The sequence below is a fragment of the Oncorhynchus masou genome, chromosome 20 (genome assembly GCF_036934945.1).
Source record: "Oncorhynchus masou masou isolate Uvic2021 chromosome 20, UVic_Omas_1.1, whole genome shotgun sequence".
Classification (NCBI taxonomy): Eukaryota; Metazoa; Chordata; class Actinopteri; order Salmoniformes; family Salmonidae; genus Oncorhynchus; species Oncorhynchus masou.
The window spans coordinates 13,219-35,330 of record NC_088231.1 but is presented as its reverse complement, the minus strand read 5'-3'; the positions used below and the strand labels follow the sequence as shown (position 1 = coordinate 35,330).

Here is a 22,112-nt window from a genome sequence, read left to right as displayed (position 1 = left end):
ATTGAGTCATCTATGGATCTGTTGGAACGGTATGGAAATTGGAGTGGGTCTAGGGTGTCTGGGATGGTGGAGTTAATGTGTGCCATAATGTGTGCCATAACCAGCCACTCAAAGCACTTCATGATTACAGAAGTGAGTGCTACATGATGGTGGTCATATTAAAACATGTGGGGATTACAGACTGGGACAAGGAGGTTGAAAATGACCGTGAAAATGCCTGCCAACTGTCCTGCGCATGCTCTGAGAACACACCCTGGAATACCGTCGGGCCCAACGGAATTGTGGGTGTTGCCCTGATTGAAGACCTTTCATGTGGTCCTCGGAGAGCGAGATCACCCAATCCTCTTGGTCGGGGAAGGCCCTCACACCCAGCACAAAGCGTGCATAAAATGCATTGAGTTAGTCTGGTAAAGAGGCATCGTTGGGCAGATCACGGTTAGGTCTTCTTTCGTAATCCATAATGGACTGTAGCCCCTGCCACATGTAGTGGACGTCGGAGGCTGTGTAATATGATTCCACTTTGTTCCTATATTGTTCTGCTCGTTTGATGACTCTGCAGAGGTCATAGCAGGACTTCTTGTACTTATTCCCGTCTATGGCCGTAGCCTTAGGGTTGTCTATGATAGCTGTGTGTGGTAGCCCAGTTCTTTAGTTTAGCACCAACATTGGTGTTAATCCAAGGTTTTTGATTGGGGAAGCAGCGAACCCTCACCGTGGGGACGTCGTCGCTGATGCATTTTCTAATAAAGCCTGTAACAGAGGTCGTTAGCTTGTCAATGTTATCGGCACAGTCTCAAAACATATTCCAATCAGCGTTAGCAAAGCAGTCCTCAGGCATAATCTCTGTTTCTGGTGATCATTTATCAATGGAGCAAGTCACGGGTACTTCCTGTTTTAGTTTCTGCTTGTAAACAGTTAGCAGGAGTACAGAGTCATGATCTGATTTGCTAAATGGCAGACGAGAGAGGGTCTTGTATGCTTGCTTGTGGGTAAAATAACTGTGGTTTAGGACTTTATCACCCCCTAGTGGTGTCTGTGTTTACCTGTGCTGGTCTTTCAGGGCAATGTGTTCCTGCTGTGAAGCTGACAGTCTCTCAGTCTCCTGTTTCAGCTTTACTTCCAACTGAGAATGCTGGGCTTCAAATCGGGCCTACACACACACACACACACACACACACACACACACACACACACACACACACACCCCCAAATTTGTAAACAACCCCCCAGAGTCATAAGATCTTGTAAACACAGACAAATAGATATGTACCTGTTCCAGAGCCCAGTCCATGCGCTCCGTGTCCCACTCTCTCCGCGCCTCCAGTTTCTCCTCCTCCAGCTGTAGCAGTCTCCCGCTCACTTTGGCCAACTCTCCCCTCACCTCCTCCAACACCTGTCTTACCTCCAACAAATGCTGCTCCTCTCGCTGCTTGCACTCCTACAAAAAAACACATGCGCACACACACACACACACGATGGTGTCAATTTAGAATGAACTCCAATTCAAGATGCTTTGAGTTATTTAAAGGACATTGATTCCATTAGGTACACTTCATGCACAATTTTAAAAAACACTTCATAAATGGAAATGCTAGTTAGAGACTGCTGTTAGTTGCTAAATAAGAGCTGCGTTCAAGGCTTCCGTTTGCGGCAAACATGTTACTTAGTAACAATTTCAGTTGAGTGATTTAAACGGACATTCCAAAATGTTGGACAGGAGACAAACCCACCCTCTCCTCTTGTAGTTGATTGGCTAGCTGGACTGTCTGGTCCTCCAGCGATCTTCTCTCATTGGCTGTTTGCTCCTGGAGGCAGGTCAGAGCAGTCTGGGCTTCCTGGGCATGTCGATGCAGCCTGTCTCGCTCCACACACAAGAGCTCACACTCACGCCTACAATCACACAGAGACCCTTCCAACTCCACCAGCCGCAGCTCCTACACACACACACACAGATAGGTGTAACTGATAGTTTGAGAGAATGTGACTGTGTGTGTGAGTTACTCACCTGCTGTCTGTTGGTTCTCTGTAGTTCCTCAGTGTGTTTCTGCTCTTGCTCCAGGGCCTCGGCAACCTGAGCCAGAGACTGCTCTAATTGACCAAGGGTCTGGAAAACACACATGCACGCACACACTCGTAGTGACATTTGCGAATCCTATGTATATGTGATAACAACAGCCAATGACAGTCACGCGACTTGGTTTGGTATAAAGATGTGGGATGGTGGTGTGGAAATGTAACCACTGTCAAATTCAAACAGAGCTATGGATGCAAGGCAGCAACATGTTAAATCTTTGTAAGCACATAAATACTGTGTTTGTGCTACCTCTTGCTGCTTTGTATGTCGTCTCTCCGCCAGCTCCTTCTCTTGCTGTAGTCTCTTCACTCCCTCACTCTTCTCCTGCTCATGTTTCCTCCAGCCTTCAACCAACTTAGCCAGGGTCTGATAGACACACACAGGTTATTAGTAATATATGGTGACAGCTCCACCTTGGCCTCTGATATTTTCACCATATACAGTATGAGTGAAAAGTTTGGACACACCTACTCATTTGTATTTATTGGGGATCCCCATTAGCTGCTGCCTATTCTTCCTGGGGTCCAAACACACCAAAGCACCCACATTACATATAAAACAAAATATAAAACAGTGAACTATGTTTGTACTGAATGAGCTAAAGATAAAACCCTACACCACCGCATATCCACAACAGAACATTTTCAATACCACCATACAACATCAATGTGTGCGTAAGCATGTTTTTGTACCTGTGTCTCTCATTCAAGGGTATTTCTTTATTTGTACTATTTTCTACATTGAAGAATAATAGTGAAGACATCAAAATTATTAAATAACACACATGGAATCACATAGCAACCAGAAAAGTGTTAAATCAAAATATGTTAAAAGTTAATTTGTGGAATTTCTTTCCTTAATGCATTTGAGCCATCAGTTGTGTTGTGACAAGGGAGGGGTGGTATACAGAAGATAGCCCTATTTGGTAAAAGACCAAGTCCATATTATGGCAAGAACAGCTCAAATCAGCAAAGAGAAACGACAGTCCATCATTACTTTAAAACATGAAGGTCAGTCAAAACGGAAAAAGTCCAAAAAAAAACCATCAAGCGCTAGGATTAAACTGGCTCTCATGAAGACCACCACAGGAAAGGAAGACCCAGAGTTAGACCCAGAGTTACCTCTGCTGCAGAGGATAAGTTCATTAGAGTTAACTGCACCTCAGATTGTTACTTGAACTCTGACGGGCTGCAGACACATCTCAACATCGACTGTTCAGAGAAGACTGCGAGAATCAATATTAAACGGGTGAAAATCTGCCCTTTCGTCTGATGAGTCTAATTAGTAGATTTCTGGTTCCAACTGCCATGTCTTTGTGAGATGCAGAGTAAGTGGACAGATGATTTCTGCATGTGTGGTTCTCACGTGAAGCATGGAGGTGGTGTGATGGTACTTTTCTGGTGACACTGTCTGTGATTTATTATATATATTTAGGCAAACTTAACCAGCATGGCTACCACAGCGATACACCATCCCATCTGGTGTGCACTTAGTGGGACTACCATTTGTTGTTCAACAGGACAATGACCCAAAACACACCTCCAGGCTGTGTTAGCGCTATTTGACCAAGGAGAGTGACTGAGTGCTGCATCAGATGACCTGGCCTTCACAATCACCCGACCTCAACCCAATTGAAATGATTTGGGATGAGTTGGACCGCAGAGTGAAGGAAAAGCAGCCAACAAGTGCTCAGCATGTGGGAACTCCTGCAAGACTGTTGGACAAACATTTCAGTTGAAGCTGGTTGAGAGAATGCCAAGAGTGTGCAGTTGTCATCAAGGCAAAGGGTGGGTATTTTGAAGAACCAAATATATTTGTATTTGTTTAACACTATTTTGGTTACTACATGATTCCATGTGTTATTTCACAGTTTAGATGTCTTCAATATTCTACAATGTAGAAAATAGTACAAATAAAGAAAAATTCTTGAAAGAGTAGGTGTGTCCACACTTTTGACAGGTACTGTAGATCCTAAAGATGTGCATGTGTGTGGGAGAGAGCTAGAGAGAGAGAAACAGAGAGAGAGCAAGAGTGTATGAGTGTAAGGTGTGTCCACACCTTATCCAGCTGCTCGATCATGACGTCCTTCTTCCGGTCAGCTGACAAAGCGAGAGCCAATCTTTGCTGCAGCTCCAGAGCCTCACTCTGCAAAACCAGCACGTGCCGCTCACACTGCTAGAGACACACTTAACGTCACAAACCTGCAGCCCCTGCACGTCACACTGCTCCTGACTAGGGTTGTTCCGATACCAATATTGGGATAGTGGTACCGTGACAACCCTACTACAGATGCACAGTTACACACCAGGCAGCACCTGCCCCTCACACACATCTGCCCCTCATACTGGCACATAGAGAGGGGTTAGACACTGACCAGGCTAAAGCAGGGCTGATCCTCAGGAATTGGAAGGTATTGGGGCCAAAGATCATATCAGGATCAGTGTTGGTATGTTTACCTTGCGGCTGGTCCTCTCCCTGTCTAGGCTCTCCCTAAGGAGAGTGGCTTCCGGGGAGGAGAAGACACCATCAGAACGCAGACGAGAAGAATAACGCGGGAACAACTCCTCTAAACCTCCTACCCCACCACTGGAGAAGAGAATAAGAAAAGTGCAATTTGTTTTACATTTAGTCAAATACGTACCGACTACATAGCTATTATAGAGAACACAAAAACATATCAAAAAACTAAAATAGAGAAGGTGTATAGTGTTACCCGAGTAGCTGTGAGGTGCTGTCACTGTTAAATGACTGGTTGGGACTCTCTGTAACACTGCTGCCTCCTGCAGGACAATAGAGGGAATACCATATTGGCAAAGTTTGTGTGTGTTTGTGAGAGTGGCGTGTCAACTGTACAGTTTTTTTTACATGATTTGTCAGTACATTATGGAAATGTTTTGCTGATACAGTGGTTCAGTTATAGGTTTCTAGCTTTCTAGTCAAATAGGCCAAGGTTGTCAAAGTCACATAACTTTGGTAGGCCTACTTCAAACGATGTCAATTAGCCTATCAGAAGCTTCTAAAGCCATGACATCATTTTCTGGAATTTTACAAGCTGTTTGAAGGCACACTCAACTTAGTGTATATAAATTCTGACCCACTGGAATTGTGATACAGTGAATTATAAGTGAAATAATCTTTCTGTAAAGATGGAAAAATTACTTGTGTCATGCACAAAGCAGATGTCCCAACCGACTTGCCAAAACTATAGTTTAACAAGAAATTTGTGGAGTGGTTGAAAAACAAGTTTTAATAACCAAGTGCATGTAAACTTCCGACTTCAACTGTATATGGATGGTTAATGATTAATAAGCCTGTGGAAATATTGAAAAATGTATTACGACTTATCAATGACAGTTGCACTTCTGATTATACTATTTACATAATTAAATGAATACTTTGCTTGTGACTGACAGGTAACAAAATAAAGCACGTCAAAGTGGAACTCCATTGTGGCCTTGTTTTCCGTAATTTTTTGCAAGAGGTAGATCTTGGTTTTACATTTGGACTTGGCATGTGATCTTAGGCTTGAAAAAGTTGGTGACCACTGGGCTATAGCAAATAGGAATAGGCAAATTAGAATGTCACTTGTCCTGCGATACTTTTTACTCCACGGCACCAGTCAAGTTCAAATACGCTAAACCATCGTCGATCACATGTCGTCGCCATAGACGATGGCTGTCAATCATCGTCAATAGATAATGCCATCATAATATCGCCCAACCCTAGTTTCACCTCCATCATGCCCTCTGACAAGTCAGGTGGATTTTTTAATATATATTTTTTTACATATTGTGGACATCCATCCATTCCTCTATGATCTGTGCCTATGGGGGGGGGGGGTACAGGCTATGGGTTGGTTTGGGATAGAAGGAGAGTCTCACCCTCTGTCTCCAATGTGGGTGTGCTTCTCAGCATGGTTTGAAGGTGAGCTCTGACATTCTCCATGTCCTGGATATGTCTCCTGCCATTCTGCAACCAACACACCAACATGAAGTCACACACACAATCGCACACATACAACAAACACGTGTCGGATGTAAGGGGTTAGTTACAGTGAGTCTGCTGCTGTAGTCCACACTGGTGTTGAGATTATCACCCATCTCCTCTACCAACACCCTATCTTCCTCTCCCTCCTCCTCCTGTCTCCCCCCGGGGGAGGGGGTGTGAAGGTTCAGGGGGGATCTAGCCATACCCCCTTCCTCCCCCCCCAGCTGAGGAGAAGAAAACTGAAATGACACCTGTCTGGAGACACACAGAGAAAGTTATTTCGAGTGAGACATGACACTGTCCATCAACCAGTCTGTCTATTTGCATGTTGAAAACCCAGTCTTATTTCTGGGCAAGAGGGGGGTGAGGTTGTTTCTGGACAGGGCCCGGGTTACCTGTGAGTGTGGCCTGGTGATGGTTGACCTTTGGCCTGGAGATCTCGGGTGAGTTGCAGCGAGGAGTAGAGGCGGGCTGTGACCTCACGGTGCGAGGAAGGCCAGGAGCGGATCAGAGAGGGGGAGGGGGGGGCTTGTTTAGAAAGGGATGCAGTGAGGATAGAAATGGGGGGAGGAGAGGTGGGGGCTGATATATGCAAAGGTTCTTTGTCACTTAGTAGTTCTTCACACCTGGTTGATGCCATCCCTGAACAGAGTAAACATAGTCAGTGTAGAAAATACTGAATCAGTCAGTTTCTGTACAATCGCCAACCACATGAGCTAGTTACTTGTGTTCACAAATAATAACTTTCGCAGTGCACTCGTTCGTCAGCTAACGTTACTTAGCTAGCAAACTAACCAACGTTAACTGTTGCAGTACATTTGATTGTTCTAAAAAAAGTTCATATTTAATTCGCTAGTTAATTAGAAACAAAATAAACCAAAACATTAACCAACGTAGTGAGCAAATAACACAGAGGTAATGTTAGTCAACTAACGTTAACTAGGCAATTTTGATGCCGTTTGTTTGTTGTGGCAACGTCGGTAGTCCAGCAACAGGAAAGTGACTAACCCTAAGATTTGGCTGTATAAAGTTATGACGACAGCTAGCAATATATGGGAGACCAACAAGTGAGACATTACTAGCTAACTAGCTACACATTTTCAAATCAAGCAAGCGTACTGTAGATTATAGTGACGCATAACGGTAAAACAAGCTCAGCAAGCTAACAAGCGACATTAGTTTAGTATGACTCTGGTTAGGCTAACAAACACACAATCCCACCCTACCTATCGGTTTAGAGTGGCTGTGTACGTACCCGCTACAATTGGAAAACTCCCGGGCGCAAAAAGGTAGTGGATAGCTAACTACTGTGCCAAGCTATCCTTCAGTGGTAGCTTCTAGCTAACGTTACCAGGAGGCTATCAACATCTAGTCAGTATATTGATGCTCTCTGGTACAGTACTAACGTTAGCTAACGGGGGGGAAAAAAATAAAACTCCCGGGGCCTGATTTAAAAAACAATAATAAAAAAAATCGCGCTTGGTTGTGTTAACGAGCGGCACTTCGCTTGTTTAAGATACGACACGTCCGGTATTGAAGTCCACACATCAGTCGTTTCCTTCTTCTTCTCTGGTATAATAATGGCGTTCGAATGTGCATGCCGCCACCTACTGCGCATGATGAAAATAAAAATATCCCCTTAACCCCTTAACCCTAGAAACCCTAACCCCTTAACCCTAGTAACCCCTTAACCCTAGTAACCCCTTAACCCTAGTAACCCCTTAACCCTAGTAACCCCTTAACCCTAGTAACCCCTTAACCCTAGTAACCCCTTAACCCTAGTAACCCCTTAACCCTAGTAACCCCTTAACCCTAGTAACCCTAACCCCTAGTAACCCTAACCCCTACCCCCTTAACCCTAGTAACCCTAGTAACCCTAAACCCTAGTAACCCTAGTAACCCTAACCCCTAGTAACCCTAGTAACCCTAACCCCTAGTAACACTAACCCCTTAACCCTAGTAACCTTAACCCTAGTAACCCTAAACCCTTAACCCTAGTAACCCTAAACCCTTAACCCTAGTAACCCCTAACCCTAGTAACCCTAATAACCCTAGTAACCCCTTAACCCTAGTAACCCCTTAACACTAGTAAACCTAACCCCTTAACCCTAGTAACCCTAACCCCTAGTAACCCTAACCCCTACCCCCTTAACCCTAGTAACCCTAGTAACCCTAAACCCTAGTAACCCTAGTAACCCTAACCCCTAGTAACCCTAGTAACCCTAACCCCTAGTAACCCTAACCCCTTAACCCTAGTAACCCTAACCCCTTAACCCTAGTAACCCTAAACCCTTAACCCTAGTAACCCTAAACCCTTAACCCTAGTAACCCTAACCCTAGTAACCCTAACCCTAGTAACCCTAATAACCCTAGTAACCCTAACCCCTTAACCCTAGTAACCCTAACCCCTAGTAACCCTAACCCCTTAACCCTAGTAACCCTAACCCCTTAACCCTAGTAACCCTAACCCTAGTAACCCTAACCCTAGTAACCCTAACCCTAGTAACCATAGTAACCTTAACCCCTAACCCATTAACCCTAGTAACCCTAACCCCTACCCCCTTAACCCTAGTAACCCTAACCCTAGTAACCATAGTAACCTTAACCCCTAACCCATTAACCCTAGTAACCCTAACCCCTACCCCTTAACCCTAGTAACCCTAACCCCTTAACCCTAGTAACCCTAACCCTAGTAACCCTAACAACCCTAAACCTAGTAACCCTAATAACCCTAGTAACCCTAGTAACCCTAACCCCTTAACCCTAGTAACCCTAACCCCTTAACCCTAGTAACCCTACCCCCTTAACCCTAGTAACCCTACCCCCTTAACTCTAGTAACCCTAACCCCTTAAACCTAGTAACCCTAGTACCCCCTTCACCCTAGTAACCCTAACCCCTTAACCCTAGTAACCTTAACCCCTTAACCCTAGTAACCCTAACCCTAGTAACCCTAACCCTAGTAACCCTAACCCTAGTAACCCCTTAACCCTAGTAACCCCTTAACCCTAGTAACCCCTTAACCCTAGTAACCCCTTAACCCTAGTAACCCCTTAACCCTAGTAAACCTAACCCCTTAACCCTAGTAACCCTAACCCCTAGTAACCCTAACCCCTACCCCCTTAACCCTAGTAACCCTAGTAACCCTAAACCCTAGTAACCCTAGTAACCCTAACCCCTAGTAACCCTAGTAACCCTAACCCTAGTAACACTAACCCCTTAACCCTAGTAACCTTAACCCTAGTAACCCTAAACCCTTAACCCTAGTAACCCTAAACCCTTAACCCTAGTAACCCTAACCCTAGTAACCCTAATAACCCTAGTAACCCCTTAACCCTAGTAACCCCTTAACACTAGTAAACCTAACCCCTTAACCCTAGTAACCCTAACCCCTAGTAACCCTAACCCCTACCCCCTTAACCCTAGTAACCCTAGTAACCCTAAACCCTAGTAACCCTAGTAACCCTAACCCCTAGTAACCCTAGTAACCCTAACCCCTAGTAACCCTAACCCCTTAACCCTAGTAACCCTAACCCCTTAACCCTAGTAACCCTAAACCCTTAACCCTAGTAACCCTAAACCCTTAACCCTAGTAACCCTAACCCTAGTAACCCTAACCCTAGTAACCCTAATAACCCTAGTAACCCTAACCCCTTAACCCTAGTAACCCTAACCCCTAGTAACCCTAACCCCTTAACCCTAGTAACCCTAACCCCTTAACCCTAGTAACCCTAACCCTAGTAACCCTAACCCTAGTAACCCTAACCCTAGTAACCATAGTAACCTTAACCCCTAACCCATTAACCCTAGTAACCCTAACCCCTACCCCCTTAACCCTAGTAACCCTAACCCTAGTAACCATAGTAACCTTAACCCCTAACCCATTAACCCTAGTAACCCTAACCCCACCCCTTAACCCTAGTAACCCTAACCCCTTAACCCTAGTAACCCTAACCCTAGTAACCCTAACAACCCTAAACCTAGTAACCCTAATAACCCTAGTAACCCTAGTAACCCTAACCCCCTTAACCCTAGTAACCCTAACCCCTTAACCCTAGTAACCCTACCCCTTAACTCTAGTAACCCTACCCCTTAACTCTAGTAACCCTAACCCCTTAAACCTAGTAACCCTAGTACCCCCTTCACCCTAGTAACCCTAACCCCTTAACCCTAGTAACCTTAACCCCTTAACCCTAGTAACCCTAACCCTAGTAACCCTAACCCTAGTAACCCTAACCCTAGTAACCCCTTAACCCTAGTAACCCTAACCCCTTAACCCTAGTAACCCTAACCCTAGTAACCCTAACAACCCTAAACCTAGTAACCCTAATAACCCTAGTAACCCTAGTAACCCTAACCCCTTAACCCTAGTAACCCTAACCCCTTAACCCTAGTAACCCTACCCCCTTAACCCTAGTAACCCTACCCCCTTAACCCTACTAACCCTAACCCCTTAACCCTAGTAACCCTAACCCCTTAACCCTAGTAACCCTAACCCCTTAACCCTAACCCTAACCCCTTAACCCTAGTAACCCTAACCCTAGTAACCCTAACCCCTTAACCCTAGTAACCCTAACCCCTAGTAACCCTAGTAACCCTAACCCCTTAACCCTAGTAATCCCTTAACCATAGTAACCTAGTAACCCCTTAACCCTAGTAACCCTAGTAACCCCTTAACCCTAGTGACCCTAGTAACCCCTTAACCCTAGTAACCCTAGTAACCCCTTAACCCTAGTAACCCTAACCCCTTAACCCTAGTAACCCTAACCCCTTAACCCTAGTAACCCCTTAACCCTAGTAACCCCTTAACCCTAGTAACCCCTTAACCCTAGTAAACCTAACCCCTTAACCCTAGTAACCCTAACCCCTAGTAAACCCTAACCCCTACCCCCCTTAACCCTAGTAACCCTAGTAACCCTAAACCCTAGTAACCCTAGTAACCCTAACCCCTAGTAACCCTAGTAACCCTAACCCCTAGTAACCCTAACCCCTTAACCCTAGTAACCCTAAACCCTTAACCCTAGTAACCCTAAACCCTTAACCCTAGTAACCCTAAACCCTTAACCCTAGTAACCGTAAACCCTTAACCCTAGTAACCCTAAACCCTTAACCCTAGTAACCCTAACCCTAGTAACCCTAATAACCCTAGTAACCCTAACCCCTTAACCCTAGTAACCCTAACCCCTTAACCCTAGTAACCCTAACCCCTACCCCCTTAACCCTAGTAACCCTAACCCCTAGTAACCCTAACCCCTTAACCCTAGTAACCCTAACCCATTAACCCTAGTAACCCTAACCCTAGTAACCCTATCCCTAGTAACCCTAAACCTAGTAACCATAGTAACCTTAACCCCTAACCCATTAACCCTAGTAACCCTAACCCCTACCCCCTTAACCCTAACCCTTTAACCCTAGTAACCCTAACCTCTTAACCCTAGTAACCCTAACCCTAACCCCTTAACTCTAGTAACCCTAGTAACCCTAACCCCTTAACCCTAGTAACCCTAAACCCTTAACCCTAGTAACCCTAAACCCTTAACCCTAGTAACCCTAAACCCTTAACCCTAGTAACCCTAACCCTAGTAACCCTAACCCTAGTAACCCTAACCCTAGTAACCCTAATAACCCTAGTAACCCTAACCCCTTAACCCTAGTAACCCTAACCCCTTAACCCTAGTAACCCTTAACCCTAGTAACCCTAACCCCTAGTAACCCTAACCCCTTAACCCTAGTAACCCTAACCCCTTAACCCTAACCCTAGTAACCCTAACCCTAGTAACCATAGTAACCTTAACCCCTAATCCATTAACCCTAGAAACCCTAACCCCTACCCCCTTAACCCTAGTAACCCTAACCCCTAGTAACCCTAGTAACCCTAACCCCTAGTAACCCTAGTAACACTAACCCCTAGTAACCCTAACCCCTTAACCCTAGTAACCCTAAACCCTTAACCCTAGTAACCCTAACCCTAACCCCTTAACCCTAGTAACCCTAGTAACCCTAACCCTAGTAACCCTAACCCTAGTAACCATAGTAACCTTAACCCCTAACCCATTAACCCTAGTAACCCTAACCCCTACCCCCTTAACCCTAGTAACCCTAACCCTAGTAACCATAGTAACCTTAACCCCTAACCCATTAACCCTAGTAACCCTAACCCCTACCCACATAACCCTAGTAACCCTAACCCCTTAACCCTAGTAACCCTAACCCTAGTAACCCTAACAACCCTAAACCTAGTAACCCTAATAACCCTAGTAACCCTAGTAACCCTAACCCCTTAACCCTAGTAAACCTAACCCCTTAACCCTAGTAACCCTACCCCCTTAACCCTAGTAACCCTACCCCCTTAACTCTAGTAACCCTAACCCCTTAAACCTAGTAACCCTAGTACCCCCTTAACCCTAGTAACCCTAACCCCTTAACCCTAGTAACCTTAACCCCTTAACCCTAGTAACCCTAACCCTAGTAACCCTAACCCTAGTAACCCTAACCCTAGTAACCCCTTAACCCTAGTAACCCTAATCCCTTAACCCTAGTAACCCCAACCCCTTAACCCTAGTAACCCTAGTAACCCTAACCCTAGTAACCCCTTAACCCTAGTAACCCTAATCCCTTAACCCTAGTAACCCCAACCCCTTAACCCTAGTAACCCCTTAACCCTAGTAACCCTAATCCCTTAACCCTAGTAACCCCAACCCCTTAACTCTAGTAACCCCTTAACCCTAGTAACCCCTTAACCCTAGTAACCCCTTAACCCTAGTAACCCCTTAACCCTAGTAACCCCTTAACCCTAGTAACCCCTTAACCCTAGTAACCCTAACCCCTTAACCCTAGTAACCCTAACCCATTAACCCTAGTAACCCTAACCCCTACCCCCTTAACCCTAGTAACCCTAACCCTAGTAACCATAGTAACCTTAACCCCTAACCCATTAACCCTAGTAACCCTAACCCCTACCCCCTTAACCCTAGTAACCCTAACCCCTTAACCCTAGTAACCCTAACCCTAGTAACCCTAACAACCCTAAACCTAGTAACCCTAATAACCCTAGTAACCCTAGTAACCCTAACCCCTTAACCCTAGTAACCCTAACCCCTTAACCCTAGTAACCCTACCCCCTTAACCCTAGTAACCCTACCCCCTTAACTCTAGTAACCCTAACCCCTTAAACCTAGTAACCCTAGTACCCCCTTCACCCTAGTAACCCTAACCCCTTAACCCTAGTAACCTTAACCCCTTAACCCTAGTAACCCTAACCCTAGTAACCCTAACCCTAGTAACCCTAACCCTAGTAACCCCTTAACCCTAGTAACCCTAACCCCTTAACCCTAGTAACCCTAACCCTAGTAACCCTAACAACCCTAAACCTAGTAACCCTAATAACCCTAGTAACCCTATTAACCCTAACCCCTTAACCCTAGTAACCCTAACCCCTTAACCCTAGTAACCCTACCCCTTAACCCTAGTAACCCTACCCCCTTAACCCTACTAACCCTAACCCCTTAACCCTAGTAACCCTAACCCCTTAACCCTAGTAACCCTAACCCTTAACCCTAACCCTAACCCCTTAACCCTAGTAACCCTAACCCTAGTAACCCTAACCCCTTAACCCTAGTAACCCTAACCCCTAGTAACCCTAGTAACCCTAACCCCTTAACCCTAGTAATCCCTTAACCATAGTAACCTAGTAATCCCTTAACCCTAGTAACCCTAGTAACCCTAGTGACCCTAGTAACCCCTTAACCCTAGTAACCCTAGTAACCCCTTAACCCTAGTAACCCTAACCCCTTAACCCTAGTAACCCTAACCCCTTAACCCTAGTAACCCCTTAACCCTAGTAACCCCTTAACCCTAGTAACCCCTTAACCCTAGTAAACCTAACCCCTTAACCCTAGTAACCCTAACCCCTAGTAAACCCTAACCCCTACCCCCTTAACCCTAGTAACCCTAGTAACCCTAAACCCTAGTAACCCTAGTAACCCTAACCCCTAGTAACCCTAGTAACCCTAACCCCTAGTAACCCTAACCCCTTAACCCTAGTAACCCTAAACCCTTAACCCTAGTAACCCTAAACCCTTAACCCTAGTAACCCTAAACCCTTAACCCTAGTAACCGTAAACCCTTAACCCTAGTAACCCTAAACCCTTAACCCTAGTAACCCTAACCCTAGTAACCCTAATAACCCTAGTAACCCTAACCCCTTAACCCTGGTAACCCTAACCCCTTAACCCTAGTAACCCTAACCCCTACCCCTTAACCCTAGTAACCCTAACCCCTAGTAACCCTAACCCCTTAACCCTAGTAACCCTAACCCATTAACCCTAGTAACCCTAACCCTAGTAACCCTATCCCTAGTAACCCTAAACCTAGTAACCATAGTAACCTTAACCCCTAACCCATTAACCCTAGTAACCCTAACCCCTACCCCCTTAACCCTAACCCTTTAACCCTAGTAACCCTAACCTCTTAACCCTAGTAACCCTAACCCTAACCCCTTAACTCTAGTAACCCTAGTAACCCTAACCCCTTAACCCTAGTAACCCTAAACCCTTAACCCTAGTAACCCTAAACCCTTAACCCTAGTAACCCTAAACCCTTAACCCTAGTAACCCTAACCCTAGTAACCCTAACCCTAGTAACCCTAACCCTAGTAACCCTAATAACCCTAGTAACCCTAACCCCTTAACCCTAGTAACCCTAACCCCTTAACCCTAGTAACCCTTAACCCTAGTAACCCTAACCCCTAGTAACCCTAACCCCTTAACCCTAGTAACCCTAACCCCTTAACCCTAACCCTAGTAACCCTAACCCTAGTAACCATAGTAACCTTAACCCCTAATCCATTAACCCTAGAAACCCTAACCCCTACCCCCTTAACCCTAGTAACCCTAACCCCTAGTAACCCTAGTAACCCTAACCCCTAGTAACCCTAGTAACACTAACCCCCTAGTAACCCTAACCCCTTAACCCTAGTAACCCTAAACCCTTAACCCTAGTAACCCTAACCCTAACCCCTTAACCCTAGTAACCCTAGTAACCCTAACCCTAGTAACCCTAACCCTAGTAACCATAGTAACCTTAACCCCTAACCCATTAACCCTAGTAACCCTAACCCCTACCCCCTTAACCCTAGTAACCCTAACCCTAGTAACCATAGTAACCTTAACCCCTAACCCATTAACCCTAGTAACCCTAACCCCTACCCACATAACCCTAGTAACCCTAACCCCTTAACCCTAGTAACCCTAACCCTAGTAACCCTAACAACCCTAAACCTAGTAACCCTAATAACCCTAGTAACCCTAGTAACCCTAACCCCTTAACCCTAGTAACCCTAACCCTTAACCCTAGTAACCCTACCCCTTAACCCTAGTAACCCTACCCCTTAACTCTAGTAACCCTAACCCCTTAAACCTAGTAACCCTAGTACCCCCTTAACCCTAGTAACCCTAACCCCTTAACCCTAGTAACCATAACCCCTTAACCCTAGTAACCCTAACCCTAGTAACCCTAACCCTAGTAACCCTAACCCTAGTAACCCCTTAACCCTAGTAACCCTAATCCCTTAACCCTAGTAACCCCAACCCCTTAACCCTAGTAACCCTAGTAACCCTAACCCTAGTAACCCCTTAACCCTAGTAACCCTAATCCCTTAACCCTAGTAACCCCAACCCCTTAACCCTAGTAACCCCTTAACCCTAGTAACCCTAACCCTAGTAACCCCTTAACCCTAGTAACCCTAATCCCTTAACCCTAGTAACCCCAACCCCTTAACCCTAGTAACCCTAGTAACCCTAACCCTAGTAACCCCTTAACCCTAGTAACCCTAATCCCTTAACCCTAGTAACCCCAACCCCTTAACCCTAGTAACCCTAACCCTAGTAACCCTAACCCTAGTAACCCCTTAACCCTAGTAACCCTAATCCCTTAACCCTAGTAACCCCAACCCCTTAACCCTAGTAACCCTAGTAACCCTAACCCTAGTAACCCCTTAACCCTAGTAACCCTAATCCCTTAACCCTAGTAACCCCAACCCCTTAACTCTAGTAACCCCTTAACCCTAGTAACCCCTTAACCCTAGTAACCCCTTAACCCTAGTAACCCCTTAACCCTAGTAACCCCTTAACCCTAGTAACCCCTTAACCCTAGTAACCCCTTAACCCTAGTAACCCTAACCCCTTAACCCTAGTAACCCTAACCCCTTAACCCTAGTAACCCTAACCCCTTAACCCTAGTAACCCTAACCCCTTAACCCTAGTAACCCTAACCCCTTAACCCTAGTAACCCTAACCCCTTAACCCTAGTAACCCTAACCCTAGTAACCCTAACCCCTTAACCCTAGTAACCCTAACCCCTAGTAACCCTAGTAACCCTAACCCCTAGTAACCCTAGTAACCCTAACCCCTTAACCCTAGTAATCCCTTAACCCTAGTAATCCCTTAACCCTAGTAATCCCTTAACCCTAGTAATCCCTTAACCATAGTAATCCCTTAACCATAGTAACCCCTTAACCATAGTAACCCCTTAACCCTAGTAACCCCTTAACCCTAGTAACCTCTTAACCCTAGTAACCCCTTAACCCTAGTAACCCCTTAACCCTAGTAACCCCTTAACCCTAGTAACCCCTTAACCCTAGTAACCCCTTAACCCTAGTAACCCCTTAACCCTAGTAACCACTTAACCCTAGTAACCCTAGCCCCTTAACCCTAGTAACCCTAACCCCTTAACCCTAGTAACCCTAACCCCTTAACCCTAGTAACCCTAGTAACCCCTTAACCCTAGTAACCCTAACCCCTAGTAACCCTAGTAACCCTAACCCCTAGTAACCCTAGTAACCCTAACCCCTAGTAACCCTAGTAACCCTAACACCTAGTAACCCTAGTAACCCTAGCCCCTTAACCCTAGTAACCCTAACCCCTTAACCCTAGTAACCCTAACCCCTTAACCCTACTAACCCTAACCCCTTAACCCTAGTAACCCTAACCCCTTAACCCTAGTAACCCTAACCCCTTAACCCTAACCCTAACCCCTTAACCCTAGTAACCCTAACCCTAGTAACCCTAACCCCTTAACCCTAGTAACCCTAACCCCTAGTAACCCTAGTAACCCTAACCCCTAGTAACCCTAGTAACCCTAACCCCTTAACCCTAGTAATCCCTTAACCATAGTAACCTAGTAACACCTTAACCCTAGTAACCCTAGTAACCCCTTAACCCTAGTGACCCTAGTAACCCCTTAACCCTAGTAACCCTAGTAACCCCTTAACCCTAGTAACCCTAACCCCTTAACCCTAGTAACCCTAACCCCTTAACCCTAGTAACCCCTTAACCCTAGTAACCCCTTAACCCTAGTAACCCCTTAACCCTAGTAAACCTAACCCCTTAACCCTAGTAACCCTAACCCCTAGTAAACCCTAACCCCTACCCCCTTAACCCTAGTAACCCTAGTAACCCTAAACCCTAGTAACCCTAGTAACCCTAACCCCTAGTAACCCTAGTAACCCTAACCCCTAGTAACCCTAGTAACCCTAACACCTAGTAACCCTAGTAACCCTAGCCCCTTAACCCTAGTAACCCTAACCCCTTAACCCTAGTAACCCTAACCCCTTAACCCTACTAACCCTAACCCTTAACCCTAGTAACCCTAACCCCTTAACCCTAGTAACCCTAACCCCTTAACCCTAACCCTAACCCCTTAACCCTAGTAACCCTAACCCTAGTAACCCTAACCCCTTAACCCTAGTAACCCTAACCCCTAGTAACCCTAGTAACCCTAGTAACCCTAACCCCTAGTAACCCTAACCCCTTAACCCTAGTAATCCCTTAACCATAGTAACCTAGTAACCCCTAAACCCTAGTAACCCTAGTAACCCCTTAACCCTAGTGACCCTAGTAACCCCTTAACCCTAGTAACCCTAGTAACCCCTTAACCCTAGTAACCCTAACCCCTTAACCCTAGTAACCCTAACCCCTTAACCCTAGTAACCCCTTAACCCTAGTAACCCCTTAACCCTAGTAACCCCTTAACCCTAGTAAACCTAACCCCTTAACCCTAGTAACCCTAACCCCTAGTAAACCCTAACCCCTACCCCTTAACCCTAGTAACCCTAGTAACCCTAAACCCTAGTAACCCTAGTAACCCTAACCCCTAGTAACCCTAGTAACCCTAACCCCTAGTAACCCTAACCCCTTAACCCTAGTAACCCTAAACCCTTAACCCTAGTAACCCTAAACCCTTAACCCTAGTAACCCTAAACCCTTAACCCTAGTAACCGTAAACCCTTAACCCTAGTAACCCTAAACCCTTAACCCTAGTAACCCTAACCCTAGTAACCCTAATAACCCTAGTAACCCTAACCCCTTAACCCTAGTAACCCTAACCCCTTAACCCTAGTAACCCTAACCCCTACCCCCTTAACCCTAGTAACCCTAACCCCTAGTAACCCTAACCCCTTAACCCTAGTAACCCTAACCCCTTAACCCTAGTAACCCTAACCCTAGTAACCCTATCCCTAGTAACCCTAAACCTAGTAACCATAGTAACCTTAACCCCTAACCCATTAACCCTAGTAACCCTAACCCCTACCCCTTAACCCTAACCCCTACCCCTTAACCCTAGTAACCCTAACCCCTAGTAACCCTAACCCCTTAACCCTAGTAACCCTAACCCCTTAACCCTAGTAACCCTAACCCTAGTAACCCTAACCCTAGTAACCCTAAACCTAGTAACCATAGTAACCTTAACCCCTAACCCATGAACCCTAGTAACCCTAACCCCTACCCCTTAACCCTAACCCTTTAACCCTAGTAACCCTAACCTCTTAACCCTAGTAACCCTAACCCTAACCCCTTAACTCTAGTAACCCTAGTAACCCTAACCCCTTAACCCTAGTAACCCTAAACCCTGAACCCTAGTAACCCTAAACCCTTAACCCTAGTAACCCTAAACCCTTAACCCTAGTAACCCTAACCCTAGTAACCCTAACCCTAGTAACCCTAACCCTAGTAACCCTAATAACCCTAGTAACCCTAACCCCTTAACCCTAGTAACCCTAAACCCTAGTAACCCTAGTAACCCTAACCCCTAGTAACCCTAGTAACCCTAACCCCTAGTAACCCTAACCCCTTAACCCTAGTAACCCTAAACCCTTAACCCTAGTAACCCTAAACCCTTAACCCTAGTAACCCTAAACCCTTAACCCTAGTAACCGTAAACCCTTAACCCTAGTAACCCTAAACCCTTAACCCTAGTAACCCTAACCCTAGTAACCCTAATAACCCTAGTAACCCTAACCCCTTAACCCTAGTAACCCTAACCCCTTAACCCTAGTAACCCTAACCCTACCCCTTAACCCTAGTAACCCTAACCCCTAGTAACCCTAACCCCTTAACCCTAGTAACCCTAACCCCTTAACCCTAGTAACCCTAACCCTAGTAACCCTATCCCTAGTAACCCTAAACCTAGTAACCATAGTAACCTTAACCCCTAACCCATTAACCCTAGTAACCCTAACCCCTACCCCCTTAACCCTAACCCCTACCCCCTTAACCCTAGTAACCCTAACCCCTAGTAACCCTAACCCCTTAACCCTAGTAACCCTAACCCCTTAACCCTAGTAACCCTAACCCTAGTAACCCTAACCCTAGTAACCCTAAACCTAGTAACCATAGTAACCTTAACCCCTAACCCATTAACCCTAGTAACCCTAACCCCTACCCCCTTAACCCTAACCCTTTAACCCTAGTAACCCTAACCTCTTAACCCTAGTAACCCTAACCCTAACCCCTTAACTCTAGTAACCCTAGTAACCCTAACCCCTTAACCCTAGTAACCCTAAACCCTTAACCCTAGTAACCCTAAACCCTTAACCCTAGTAACCCTAAACCCTTAACCCTAGTAACCCTAACCCTAGTAACCCTAACCCTAGTAACCCTAACCCTAGTAACCCTAATAACCCTAGTAACCCTAACCCCTTAACCCTAGTAACCCTAACCCCTTAACCCTAGTAACCCTAACCCCTACCCCCTTAACCCTAGTAACCCTAACCCCTAGTAACCCTAACCCCTTAACCCTAGTAACCCTAACCCCTTAACCCTAACCCTAGTAACCCTAACCCTAGTAACCATAGTAACCTTAACCCCTAACCCATTAACCCTAGAAACCCTAACCCCTACCCCCTTAACCCTGGTAACCCTAGTAACCCTAACCCCTAGTAACCCTAGTAACCCTAACCCCTAGTAACCCTAGTAACACTAACCCCTAGTAACCCTAACCCCTTAACCCTAGTAACCCTAAACCCTTAACCCTAGTAACCCTAACCCTAACCCCTTAACCCTAGTAACCCTAGTAACCCTAACCCCTTAACCCTAGTAACCCTAAACCCTTAACCCTAGTAACCCTAAACCCTTAACCCTTAACCCTAGTAACCCTAAACCCTTAACCCTAGTAACCCTAACCCTAGTAACCCTAACCCTAGTAACCCTAATAACCCTAGTAACCCTAACCCCTTAACCCTAGTAACCCTAACCCCTTAACCCTAGTAACCCTAGTAACCCTAACCCCTACCCCCTTAACACTAGTAACCCTAACCCCTAGTAACCCTAACCCCTTAACCCTAGTAACAATAACCCCTTAACCCTAGTAACCCTAACCCTAGTAACCCTAACCCTAGTAACCCTAACCATAGTAACCATAGAAACCTTAACCCCTAACCCATTAACCCTAGTAACCCTAGTAACCCTAACCCCTAGTAACCCTAGTAACCCTAACCCCTAGTAACCCTAGTAACCCTAACCCCTTAACCCTAGTAATCCCTTAACCCTAGTAATCCCTTAACCCTAGTAATCCCTTAACCCTAGTAATCCCTTAACCCTAGTAATCCCTTAACCATAGTAATCCCTTAACCATAGTAACCCCTTAACCATAGTAACCCCTTAACCCTAGTAACCCCTTAACCCTAGTAACCTCTTAACCCTAGTAACCCCTTAACCCTAGTAACCCCTTAACCCTAGTAACCCCTTAACCCTAGTAACCCCTTAACCCTAGTAACCCCTTAACCCTAGTAACCCCTTAACCCTAGTAACCCCTTAACCCTAGTAACCACTTAACCCTAGTAACCCTAACCCCTTAACCCTAGTAACCCTAACCCCTTAACCCTAGTAACCCTAGTAACCCCTTAACCCTAGTAACCCTAACCCCTAGTAACCCTAGTAACCCTAACCCCTAGTAACCCTAGTAACCCTAACCCCTAGTAACCCTAGTAACCCTAACACCTAGTAACCCTAGTAACCCTAGCCCCTTAACCCTAGTAACCCTAACCCCTTAACCCTAGTAACCCTAACCCCTTAACCCTACTAACCCTAACCCCTTAACCCTAGTAACCCTAACCCCTTAACCCTAGTAACCCTAACCCCTTAACCCTAGTAACCCTAACCCCTTAACCCTAACCCTAACCCCTTAACCCTAGTAACCCTAACCCTAGTAACCCTAACCCCTTAACCCTAGTAACCCTAACCCCTAGTAACCCTAGTAACCCTAGTAACCCTAACCCCTAGTAACCCTAGTAACCCTAACCCCTTAACCCTAGTAATCCCTTAACCATAGTAACCTAGTAACCCCTTAACCCTAGTAACCCTAGTAACCCCTTAACCCTAGTGACCCTAGTAACCCCTTAACCCTAGTAACCCTAGTAACCCCTTAACCCTAGTAACCCTAACCCCTTAACCCTAGTAACCCTAACCCCTTAACCCTAGTAACCCCTTAACCCTAGTAACCCTAGTAACCCCTTAACCCTAGTAACCCCTTAACCCTAGTAAACCTAACCCTTAACCCTAGTAACCCTAACCCCTAGTAAACCCTAACCCCTACCCCCTTAACCCTAGTAACCCTAGTAACCCTAAACCCTAGTAACCCTAGTAACCCTAACCCCTAGTAACCCTAACCCCTAGTAACCCTAGTAACCCTAACACCTAGTAACCCTAGTAACCCTAGCCCCTTAACCCTAGTAACCCTAACCCCTTAACCCTAGTAACCCTAACCCCTTAACCCTAC

General features: G+C 45.7%; 1 protein-coding gene across 4 annotated transcripts in view; it reads right to left on the bottom strand.

Moving 5' to 3' along the window:
* Positions 1-7,594, bottom strand: part of cntrob (centrobin, centrosomal BRCA2 interacting protein) — a 34,907-nt gene extending 27,313 nt beyond the window's left edge. For 3 of the 4 annotated variants that reach the window (XM_064925956.1, XM_064925955.1, XM_064925957.1), the window contains exons 1-12: positions 7,317-7,594; positions 6,457-6,703; positions 6,127-6,316; positions 5,956-6,043; positions 4,788-4,854; positions 4,531-4,660; positions 4,133-4,249; positions 2,324-2,440; positions 2,006-2,104; positions 1,731-1,934; positions 1,271-1,438; positions 1,044-1,150 (exon numbers count right to left, since the gene is read on the bottom strand). In XM_064925956.1, the coding sequence (XP_064782028.1) occupies positions 1,044-1,150; positions 1,271-1,438; positions 1,731-1,934; positions 2,006-2,104; positions 2,324-2,440; positions 4,133-4,249; positions 4,531-4,660; positions 4,788-4,854; positions 5,956-6,043; positions 6,127-6,316; positions 6,457-6,701 (1,532 nt within the window). In that variant the 5' untranslated portion in view covers positions 6,702-6,703; positions 7,317-7,594. The remainder of the gene's footprint in view (positions 1-1,043; positions 1,151-1,270; positions 1,439-1,730; positions 1,935-2,005; positions 2,105-2,323; positions 2,441-4,132; positions 4,250-4,530; positions 4,661-4,787; positions 4,855-5,955; positions 6,044-6,126; positions 6,317-6,456; positions 6,704-7,316) is intronic. The other variant, XM_064925958.1, reaches the window with a different exon arrangement.
* Positions 7,595-22,112: the final 14,518 nt, after the last annotated feature.